General features: G+C 30.6%; 1 protein-coding gene across 1 annotated transcript; it reads left to right on the top strand.

The window, feature by feature from the left end:
- The first annotated feature begins 1,126 nt into the window (after positions 1–1,126).
- LOC145034021 (sulfite exporter TauE/SafE family protein 4-like) lies at positions 1,127–4,674 on the top strand. The gene is made up of 12 exons (XM_078982461.1): positions 1,127–1,487; positions 1,602–1,761; positions 1,869–2,069; positions 2,444–2,505; positions 2,591–2,639; positions 2,769–2,821; positions 2,946–3,032; positions 3,149–3,199; positions 3,304–3,543; positions 3,810–3,903; positions 3,990–4,130; positions 4,200–4,674. Exons 1-12 carry the CDS (start codon positions 1,326–1,328, stop codon positions 4,280–4,282), a joined length of 1,383 nt encoding a protein of 460 aa, XP_078838587.1. The 5' UTR covers positions 1,127–1,325; the 3' UTR covers positions 4,283–4,674.
- The last annotated feature ends 8,185 nt before the right edge of the window (positions 4,675–12,859 follow it).

Below are 12,859 nucleotides of genomic sequence, written 5' to 3'. Positions count from 1 at the left end.
GAAGAATACAAAATATGTAATTGTTAATCTATTTCCATAATGAATGAGGTTGATTTTTTTTCATCCAAAGGAAACTCCTTTTTTTCCGACAATAGTGTGTCTTTACTAATATATATTATATCAGGTGTAAGATCCATGTATTACATGAGACCATTTAAAAAAAAAAATATGAAAAATTCTAAACATTTGAAAAAGTTTCACTTTATAAGAAAATTAGAAAAATATTGAATTATTAAAAACTAAAGTGTTTTTTTTTCTCTTTTAAATTTGAATAAATAATTTAGAATTTTAGATAAATAAATAAAGAAACTAATGAAGTTTTAATTTAGAAATGTTGAAATTAAAAGGAAAATCAATTATTGAAATTGATATTCTATTATTATTACATTTATTGTAATTACTATATTTAAATATTATGTGGAATTTAATAAAATGGAAAAACCACAAAATAACAAAATAACATGTGGAAAAATTTACTTTAAAATAATCACAAAATGACATGTTACAAAATCAATAAGAATGTAACATGTAACAAATATATTTTCATTTATTAGTCATTTATTAGAGTAGATAACATATATTTCTTTGTATACCACAATGACTATCATTTATAAATTGATCACTTATCTTATTATCCACCTTATTAAGTTATTATTATTTTTTTTTTATTTCTTTTTCACTTTGCTAGAGCCTAGAAATACATGCTCCTTGAAAGACGTTACAATAGATAAAATCAATACTAATTTGAATAAAATATGTATATAATTAAAGATACTGTATGTTTTTTTTCGGACTATAATCAAGCCCACAGTAAATATGTCCATCTAAAATTGATGATATAGTACCCAAATTTGTTTTCCCAAACCAAAGTATGATGTGTCATTGTCCCATGGATACATGCACTTGTCAACTAAATTCTACTTTAATTAGATACTATATCCCATATTTGTATTTCTTATTAAGATTAAGATAATATTAAAATGGTTTTGGAAAACAAATTAATTTTTAATAAAAAAATCTCAATAACAAATTAGCAATGAGTGACTGACCTTTTTCCTAACTTTTTGTGCATATAATGTAACGCATAAAAATGAAAAATCACTTAGAATCATAAAGGGCCAAAATAATATTCGAATACAAAGTTAACTATACTAAGCGCCTCTGCCTCTCTCTTCATTCTTCTATAAATTCACGAGACATGTGAGGGCTAACATGCCTACTTGTTTCGCTGTACGCCTGTAATTGTCGTCTTCCCTCTGCGCTTTTGGTGGTGCTGAAAGCCTGAAAGCTAACATACAACAAAGAGAGAGTAGAACAGAGCATCCATGGCGACGAAAGGGTTTGTATTGTACCTATTAGCCGGTTTCTCTGTCGCCGTTTTATCGGTTTTCCTCATCTCAGACCATCACAGTTACAAAATCAATCACCTTCCTCACCGTTCTTCTCCGAATTCAGTTACGCATGATTCCGACGAAAAAACCTGGCCTGTAAGTTTCCATAATTGAACTCCTATTTCTTCTGTTCTTTCTCATTATCGATTGTGATAAACCCATTTCCCGATAGTTGGGTTTTCTGATTTTGAATTTCGGTTTTTAATTTAGGAATTGGAGTTCGATGGGAGAATCGTGTTGGCTACGATAATAGGGTTCTTAGGTTCTGCATTTGGAACGGTGGGTGGTGTCGGCGGTGGCGGCATTTTTGTCCCTATGCTTACTTTGATTGTTGGTTTCGATACAAAGTCCGCCGCTGCTCTTTCCAAGTGTACGCTCTGAATTCAAATCTCAAAACTGTAATCCGGATTGGATTGATTGAATTCTTCTGAAATTCGATTTGATTTTATGAAAGAATCTTAATCTCTGATGTTTCAGGTATGATAATGGGAGCATCTGCATCATCGTTTTGGTACAATCTAAGAGTACAACACCCATGCAGAGAAGTACCAATTCTGGACTATGATTTAGCCCTATTGTTTCAGCCTATGCTCATGCTTGGAATCACACTTGGTGTTGCTCTTAGTGTCGTTTTTCCCTATTGGCTCATCACTGTTCTCATCATCATCCTCTTCTTAGGTATCCTTTGTTTCTACTGTTCATACTTTTTGTTTGATCTTATTTCACAATTTGTTATATGTGCATCTTGAATCGAATAATCTTCTATTTTTTTTATGTTTAGAGTTGCATTATTGCTTAACTGAAATTAATAAAAACTACGATTGTTTATCTGTATGTTATTGTCAAGTAGGTTTATACCAAGGCATTTTATACGATGTTTAGGTATTAAGTTATTAATTTATACAAGTAGATGTCACATATGTGATGTGGATCTGTTCATTGACTTAAAAACTAATGATTGTTGTTTCATGAGATTCTTTTATTCTTACATTATTAGCGATTACTTTTAACTTTTTACCAATGATCAAAATTTTCTCAATACTTGTTGACAGGAACATCTTCAAGGTCTTTCTTTAGGGGAATTGAGATGTGGAAAGAAGAGTCTATACTAAAGGTTAAAGCTTTTAACTTTTTTATGTACTTTTAGTTATTATTACATCTATTCGATCTTATATATAACTTTTTTTTACTGAATGCAGAAAGAAATGGCAAAGCCACGAGAAACATTTGCCAATTCTCGAGGCGAACGTGAGTTTTGCTATGATCTTTTATATTTAACATTTTGATAAAAGTGATTATATTTATAAAATATGGTCATTTTTTATTATTATACCGTTATTCATTTCAGTAACTTATTATTATTTTTTTTTTTTACAGTTTTGATTGACACATACGAGCCTTTAATTCCTAGAGAAGAGAAAACTGCAATGGTGAGCATCCTCTATTCCTCTTCTTCCATTTGTGATTTGACGCAAATTTTAACCTGTGGATTTTTTTGTTTAAATAAAAAGTTATTATATATAATAATTTAAACGTGTTTATACATATTTGTAGGAAATATTTACATTTAATTTACGGTGGAAGAAGCTTATGCTTCTGGTTGCCGTATGGGCTGCCTTTCTAGTTCTTCAAATCATCAAGGCAAGTACTTTTTACTTTTCACTTTTAACGCATCAATGATCAAAGGGTAAATTGGTCAATTTACCTTATTGTCATATTCTAAATTCTAATTTCCTGTCTGTCTGTTTCTTCTACAGAATGATCTAGTGGTTTGCAGTACATGGTACTGGGTGCTCACTGTTGCGCAGGTACTTTTTAAGTTTTTAGAAACCACTGTTGTACTGTACAATCATTCAATGCACAAATCTGACAATCCGGTTTTTTATTTTTTATTTTTTATTTTTTTTCCCAGTTTCCTGCGACACTGGCGGTTTTTGGATATGAATGTGTTAAATTATACAAAGAAAGCAAGAAGAGGAAAAGCTTGGGGAACACTGAATCAGTGTGTGAGGCTTCGATCGAGTGGACTGTTCCCCACCTTATCTTCTGTGCTCTCTGCGGGATCTTGGGCGGCACTGTTGGCGGCCTTCTCGGCTCCGGTGGCGGCTTCATTCTCGGCCCCCTCTTACTCGAGATCGGTGTCATTCCTCAGGTAAATAGATCGAAATTTTCGATCTGTAATACCTTTGAATAAATAAATAGGCCGACAATTTTTAACGAGGTGATATGTCAAAGAAAATGTCTACATATTTACTTTGACACCTCATTAAAAATTGTCTAGGTAAATAAATCAAAATTGGTATAATAAATGTATTTTTTAAAGAATATTCGTAATGGCTAATGACTTTTTTGTAATTTGACCTAAAATAAATAAATTGTCACAATTGAGAAAATGATGTTTTTATAATCGTTGCGTAGGTGGCAAGTGCGACAGCAACATTTGTGATGATGTTTTCTTCATCATTATCGGTGGTCGAGTTTTATCTACTCAACCGGTTTCCTATCCCATACGGTATATTCCACGTCAGCATTTCAAAATAATAATAATTTTTTTTTTCTAGAAACGTGACACCCGTTAATCTTTTTATGTTTTTGCAGCATTATACTTGATGTCAGTGTCGATTTTAGCCGGTTTTTGGGGACAATTCTTTGTTAGAAAACTTGTTACTTTTCTAAAGAGGGCTTCACTCATCGTGTTCATTCTTTCTGCTGTCATATTTGCCAGTGCTGTTACAATGGGTAAGTTTTTTGAATCCTTATGTTTGATGTTGTACTTTGTGCTTATGGAGTTGTATGTTGTGCTTACAGGGGTTATCGGTATTGAGAAGAGCATCACAATGATCCAAAACCATGAATTCATGGGGTTCCTTGAGTTCTGTAGCAGTCAGTAAGGGTTCAAAAGAGTGATGGTATTTATGTACAGAATCGTAGGGTGATGTTAAGGAGGTGCTTTAGGCCAATGTCCGTTGGCCAATTGACATCCATTGCTAGCAAATTATTGTTAGTGGCTGTGTTTAAATTTGTTGTTTTGGGTGTTGTGTGAGTGTGTGGAAAGAGGCTTTGAGTGATGTTTGATACACCGCCACCATTGCCACCCATCACCACCACCGTAGTGGTCGATTTGTAGTGTCGAATAAAGTTCATTCCCGGTGTGTGGTTGCTAAGAGTGTTAGCTAGTCGTTGACACGAAAGCAACTTTCAACTGTTCATTTGGTATTTGAATTTCATTGTATTGAATTTATTTTGCATATAAATGAAAGTTTTATTGTTATTGTCAAAACAATCCGATCAACTTTTTGTTTGGGAGGCATTCAGTCTTTAATCCTTTTTTTTTGTGTAGTTTGGATCCTCTGGTGTTCAAAATTAGAGTAAAAGGACGATTATTAGCAAAACTAAATGGGTCAGGCTATGTTTTGTACATGTAGGGTTGTAAATGATTTACACTGAACGAATATAAACAATGATTGTTCATATTCGTTCGTTTAAGTTAACAGAACAAACGAATGAATGTGAACAGACAAACGAATGATTTCATGTTCATGCTCTTTCATTTAACAAATTACACTGTTTATGTTTTTGAAGATGCTAAACAAAAATAAATGAAGAAAGATAAACAAACATAATTAAACTTACACAAACATATAATATATTAATGTAATCAAACATAACTGATCATATATGAACATAAAAATAGTTTAAATGAAAGAAAATAAACGAATGTAAATGAATAACATAAACGAATGTGTACGAACATAATCAAACGAACAAGATCATTGTTCATGTTTTTTCATTTAATTAAACAGATGAGATTTTTTTTTGTTCACGTTCGTTTATTTATTAAATAAACGAACTTCCTACTGAAGGATTCACGGTCAGTTCGTTAAACGTTTGGTTCGTTTATAGTGCTATATACATGTCCTGCTATCCAACAGCATCTGACATGGCTAGTAGGCACTGTCGGGAACTTCGTGTTGCACCTGACATCTGCTACAAAAACAAGCCCTATCGTAGACTAAGCCATGAACGTTTTGTCCTCTCCCAGTTGCATTTTCTCTTTTTCCTTTGTTGCCTTATTCTATTTCCTCTTACAATTAATGCATTAAAGTCTTTTACATAATGCATTAGACACTTGTATATTTCTCTCGAGAAACGAAAGGTAACTATAACATGGTTTGAAAATCAGTGAAAGATTAAGGATGAAATTATGTCGTTGATGTGTCACATCATTAAATGATTCCTAATATGAAAATCACATCTTTTCATCGTTGTTACTTGAAAATCATCTCTTTTTCTTCCTAAAGTTTTATTCTATTTTGAAAGAATGTTGAATCAACAACGATCTGCTATTTATCTTAATGTTTATGTTAACTTTGAATGAATGTTAGTTTCCCTCTTATGGCATTGTCATAACACTAATGAGAGACTTCACATGTATGAATTTCCATGAATGTGTAATAAATGGAAGCGTTGCCACAAGAAAGGTGTGTAAAGCTATATTGTTGTGTGAGTAATTTATGTTTGAAAGATAGTGTTTGTATCATAAAAAACGATAATGACTATGTTTAAGTTTTTAGATGTTAGGTATAACAATGGAGGTTATATTGTTATGTATATTGGCCATTTTAGTGAGGATTCGGAAGAATGGTTTGAAAAGGACAATGCATATGTTGTGAGCCTGGAAAAATTTATATAAGTTATCAAGGGAAAAGGCGATGAGACTATGTTTTCAAATAAATTTTTTTTGTTGAGATCAAGTTTAATGATGATATAAGTTGTATGAACAAGACAAAAAATGACTCATCTTTAAGTAATCTATGTTCTGAGGATAATGATTAACCAATACAATAACCTAATGTAATGAAACTAATGGGGTTGGTGTAGATGAAGAATGTAAGGTTGATCATCAAGTTAAAGTTTGTTCAATATTCAATGCAATGTACGATGGAAAAAAGCATAAAACATCTATTATAGATGAAATTTGAAAACCCTAACATATGAAACACATGTTATATAATTATGTAGTTGCTAATGGGTATCAAATATATTTTAAAATGAATGATTGTAAAACATTTCTTATGAAGTGTTGTCAACATTAAAACAAAATTAGGCTTTGGGCTTTTATTAATGAGTGATGACCATTATCTTCAAATCAGATTGTTGAAAATTAAACATAATCATGAAAGGAACTCCAGTTTGATTTCCATTGCAATTCACTACTCGAAGAAAATATTCCACAAACGTTTGTGAGTGTTTAGAAACCCAAGATTAGAAGTTATATAAAATTATTTGGCCTAGAAGTTACTTTTGGTCAATATAAGGGGACAAAAAATATGCATTGAGTCTCATTGAAGGGACTATAATAGACATTATAGCCTATGGTGATATGATGGGGAGATTAGAAGTTAAACCTAGGTTTCATTGTTAAGATGGATGTCTTAACAATGCATATGCATGATTTGTAGGAGTTATACCATGGTTGGATAGAAGGGTGTACAGGGATAACTAGGATATGTTGTTGCTTCCTAAAAGGTATATATGGTGAGGAATTGCTATGTATTGTGGGTAAGGATGCCAATAACTAAATACTTCTGATTGTAAGGGACATGGTATGTGTTGATACCTAGGAAATTGGAAGTGGTTCTTGGACTTGCTAATTGATGAACTTCAACTCTATAATAGAAATGATTTGACATTAGCTAACCAACATTAGGTTCATGCTTTTACTAAATAAGTATTTTCATTCACTCATTGACTATGTAATGTTTGTACTAAATATACAAACTTCTTAAAGTCATGCAAGATTAATTTCCTAATATATATATATATATATATATATATATATATATATATATATATATATATATATATATATATATATATATATATATATATATATATATATATATATAGTAAACCATATACTCTTTGACATCAAAAGAGGTTTATTTATGTGTAGTTTATAAATATTTTTTTAGGAAACATGTATGTTCACCATAGAGCTCAACCTTTAATCTATAATAAATGAAATTTTGATGTTGAACTCAAAAACTTGCATCCAATTTTTGGAAAATTCATATTTAAGAAACATATTTTGAAGCATACAAGTATTGTGATACAATAGAAAATGGAAATTCATAAAGTTTTAATGGTCCTATAATAGATGCAAGAAAGAAGCCAATAATCACTATGTCTGCGAACATTAGAATATTTATGATGGAAATAGTCTAAATGAGAAAGATGAAGCTATTTTTTTTAGGATAAGTAACTGTATCATTCTATAAGGAACAAATTGAACAAATTGAATAATTTTAAAGTTCAACAAATGTAGGATTTCTTATCTGATTAACTTTATCAAAGTTTTTTCAAAAATTTCATTATTATTAATCATGTTACCATGTAATTTTATATGGAATTAACAAGTAATGTCTAGTCATTAAATCAATTTGAAATAAGAAAGATAAGGATGCACTTTAGTTGAACGTAAAGATAAAAACAGGTATTTACAAATTATGGAAACTTAAACGTTATGCATGTGTGCATTTAGTGGCCATAATCTTATATATGGACAAGTATGTTGAATCATATGTTAACCATATGTTCAACATAACCATGTACATGAAGGCATAAAAGCACATAATTAAGAAACTACTTATATAATGTATTTCCCATAACTTACCGATGCTCATTCAATCATTGATAAATAAGGTATAATGTAAAAAAAATTAGGCTAGATCAAATACAACATTGGGTCGATTAATGGCTTTGGAAATCCTGGTTTGGGACCATGTGGTCATTGGGTGTGAAGGAGGGAGTGAAAATTTTGAGGGGTTCCTACTACACTTGATGATAAGGAGTTAGAAGGAACCAATAGGCGGTCAGAATGAAGGAGATAATGACCTAATGGTGGGATTGGATTTAGATGGGTGTGGGAAGGGGATGAATGGTGAGTTAAGGTTGGGGAAGGCTAATGGTAAGTGTTGACAGGGTCGAGTGTGGTACCAAAAGGTGAGGAAGATATGAAAGGATTTAGACAATGAGATTATTTTCTTGTTCGATAGACCAAGACAATGATTGTTATGACAAAAGTTATCAAATACGAAATTGAACAAACAAAAATATAAATAAATCAAACTTTATATATATATATATATATATATATATATATATATATATATATATATATATATATATATATATATATTAAGATTCACATATTAGAAGAACATACTTGTATTTGGATGTTTACAACAGTTTCACTAATCATGAAAATAAGAAGAGATTGATGCCTACTTTGCAGTGTGTTAAGACTGAAATTTCCATGGTAGGGATCTATCTAGAGGATACAACAATCTGATTAAGATTGAATCTTAATCCTGATGAAATTCTTCAAGTTTTCTTGATTTCCTAGAAAAACAAGAATGAAAGAAAGTGATGTTATTGTTTATTTGATGAACCCTTTAATCTGTCAATTGATCATTTATTTATAGTCTGTCAAATAACAATTAAAAATTGTCAAATGATCATCTAGTTATACCCATAAATTCTAGATTTAACATAATTATATTAAAATGATACTATCAGATATTAAATGTTAAATCGAGGATGAGGAGAAGGAGAGGGGGGGGGGGGGGGGGGGGGGGGGAACAAGTTTTTGCCGAGCTCCATTGCAAGCATGTGGAGCGGTGTTTACCACGTCTAATAGATGTCGCCTCATGTTTGCCTAACCCTACACCCCAAAGCCTAACTAGTAAACTCCTACAATGTGCTATTCGTGTACACCCTCAAAATGTCAAGCCAACCGATCTACGTTTTAAGGGCACACTCGTTCACATTAATAAAACATATCAATTTACATAAATATCGTTTTTCATTGAATGAATTTAACAAATAACTTTGTTCGGGTTAATATAATATATCAAATTATGTACTTAATAAAGCGTTTTAGAAACATGGGAATATCTTGAGAGATACACTCTGTAATCCTTCTCTAACAATAAACCGTAAAATAAATCCATGTTTCAAGATTTCTAAAACCAGCATAAATTGAAAAATATTTTTTCATACTCTGTAATAATAAGTAATGCTTATTTTTCATTACGTGAAAAATGGGGATAAATATTAAAAATTGGGAGAGATAAAATCATTTGAAAGGATGCAGATGTAGGTTATGATATGACAATTAACAAATCAAATGAGACTACAAAATCAAGTCCTATACTTCTTGAATGCTTAAAGAAAGAACCGGTATATTCGTTTTTTATAATCATCTTAATTCTGCTATTTTCTATAATTTTTTATAAACACTAAACACTTAACTATGCACCCTTAAATCTATATATTTGTCTTAAATTGGACTTCTTTATTTTGTATAGTTTGTCAAGTCCCTTCAGAAAAATCCGCTGTCGATTTAAGTGACGACTTTAATTTTGAAATTAATGATATATACGAGATTGTTTGTTTGGTTCTAAATTTTTAATATCTAAATTTTTAAGAGGTTTGAAATATATAAAGTGAGAACACAAAATCAAATTGAATACAACTTCTTTGATGTCCCCTTATAAATTTATAGCCATCAATCATAAATGCTGCTCCAATTATATTTTTTTATATTAAAATACGTCTCCAAGTTTGTTTTATGTTTCATGCAACTTTTATACTTCTAAGATGTTTGCAATTAAATATTAAGACTATGTATTATAATGTGAATTATTAGAATTAGTGAATCCATAATAATAAAAATATTAATCCATCACTCAAACACGTGGTCACGTTTACAGGGGTTAATTTGGCATGCCTATAAAGAAATAAATAAACTACTGATTATTTAATATTATTTTGTCGTGTCATATTTTTATTGGTTTGTTTTCTTGTTAGTAAACAAAAAAACTAAGATATTTTATATTCTATTTGTGTTACATAAAAAATATGATGTAAAATAAAAATACGAAATGATTCTCAGATTTGATATCCCTAATTTTGTATAAACGGTCAAACACTTTTTAATATAACTTTCAGGTTGTGTTCATATCTTATCATTTCAATTTTTCTAACGGATTACTAAAGATATGATGATAAGTGGATGACAAAATTCTTGATTTATTAGATTCTAAAAGCAAATGTGTCATTTTTTATATAAACAGAGTATCGTAAATAGATTGTTCCTACTTCCTAGTTGTCCAATCACGGGGCCCTCCGTCTTTTGGCTTAGCGTGATTCTTTTTTACAGTTTAAAAAAAAAAAAAAAAAAAAAAAAAAAAAAAAAAAAAAAAACAGCTTCAATAGAATAATCCACCCGAAGCCACCAATCTAGATGTAAATATAGTTTTTTTAAGAGTAGAATTTTAAAAAGACAATGATAGTAACAAGTTATTAAAAAGATAAACATCGAAAATAATTCTCTCACAAGCTTTAGGACTCGGAATTAAAGCTACAAAACGTTTTGGATCACCATTTTCCCCACAAAATCTACATCTCCAAAAGTCTCCAAGGTCTCCCTCTGTTTCCTAGTTCAAAATCGTTTAAATGAGGGAGGACGAGAAGTAGGGGCTTAGGACTTCAAAACTTTATCATTCAACACAAAAGTTTAGAGATTCCAACCAAACATGTTAAAATTCATATTTTAAAAATCAGTATCTCTTAAAATCTCAAATCTTGCCAGCAACCTTTAAAAAGGTTATATTCAAGTTACTTGTTAAAAGTAAACTCCTAGTTTTAAAATCTTAAGCTTCAATTCTAACCTTTTAACCAAACATTTTTAATTAATACTAGTAATTATATAATTTAAAATTAAAAATTAGTTTATATGTTGAAATTTACTTTTAAGTGTCAAAAACTTCTTCCCCAAAACCCGATTTCAATTTTCAATAATGTATCAATCATCCATTGATAAAGTTTTCACTTTCCAAATAGGAAAGTGGGTCCAAATAGAAAACCCTAAACATTCTTATTTAATTACAACTTATTTGTTTCAATAATTACTTAAAAATAATCTTAGGTTAATTTTGCTTTCGAGTAATCATCGAAGGTAGGCTCCCCCGCCACTAATCGTTTCTTTCACCAATGAGGTGCACAATTATTATTTCTTTTCAAATCGGAGTGGAAGTGTTTAAAAACAGGTTCAATTGCGAAAGATTTTGGAGACAAAAATATATGAAATTATAGAACCGGTTTGAAAACAATTTCAAACCTGATTAACAAAATTCTTGGTATTTTTCTAATTTTAGTTTGTAGAAGTGTATCGCGGGCATTCGAGATCATAAGATGGGTTAAAAATCGATTTTGAAAAATCTCCAAAACCTTGTATCAACAACAATTTGAAGAAATGATTGATGGAAATGACTTTTTCTATAATATAAAATTGTTGTTTATTTTTTTTAAAATTTGGAAAGCGGTGTTTTGGACCGGTAAAACCAAAATTGTTTCCAAATTGGTATTATATACAAGGGAAAATGACTCTTGAGGGTAATTAACTTTTGCGTTTGTACTCATTTGGTTCCTTTTTTTTTGTATTCAATATACCATTGAACTTGTTGTTGGTGTTTACCATAGCCCTTTTGACCGGCTTTTGACCTGTGATAGCCGGTCAAAGGGTTATGGTGAACACAAACAACAAGTTCGATGGTATATTGAGTACAAAAAAAAGGAAAGGGACCAAATGAGAACAAACGCAACAGTTGGTTACCCTCCTGATTCATTTTCCCTTTACTCATTTACAACAAATCTCACATCATCTCCTACTGATATTAATGACTTTATGAGATTCATTTTTGCTTCTCTTCAAAACATAACCTACGAAAGGACATTATTCATACATGTACAACTTTGTAATGCACTTAAATATTTATTAGGGGAATCTTGACTAAGTAGGCGCATTTCATGACTATATTTACATTTTCAATCAAATGATTTATCGTATCATGGATTCTAGACAAGTCTACAAACGAGTGGAACCACAAGTGCTATGATTTTTGAGTTTACTTAGCTTTAAGATCGAACTCATGGGATAAGATGTTGGATAAGGTGTCTAAGTTCATAACTTATTTGGTATATACTTGATCCGACTCGGCATGGTCCATTTGGGTTGCACTTCACCCGAACTATTTATGGATAATTTTATGAGAGTTATACACATATGATTATTAATATATTATAAGTTATAATATATTAATATGAAGTTATGTTATTTAGTTAGTCTTAGTCTTAAATTAATTATGAATTAATTTAGAGATTAAAAAGAAGACTAATTAGATTGTGAGCTATTGGTTTTATATGGTGTGGGCTATGTAACGCCCGCAGATCCGGGCTAGTCAATTTAGAGGCAATAGGGGTCAAAAATGACTTTTCGACAAAAGATTATTTAGAATGAATAGTCTTAACCAAGTTTTAGAATATGTCACAAGGTTTCCGTACATATAAAGAACGCCGAAATCCGAGTTATAACGAAGAAGTTATGGCCCGCCGAAGTTTTA

This window comes from Lactuca saligna, chromosome 1, assembly GCF_052625555.1.
Source record: "Lactuca saligna cultivar CGN05327 chromosome 1, ASM5262555v1, whole genome shotgun sequence".
Lineage (NCBI taxonomy): Eukaryota > Viridiplantae > Streptophyta > Magnoliopsida > Asterales > Asteraceae > Lactuca > Lactuca saligna.
Note: the sequence above shows the minus strand (reverse complement) of the source record. Positions and strands in the feature narration are given on the sequence as shown.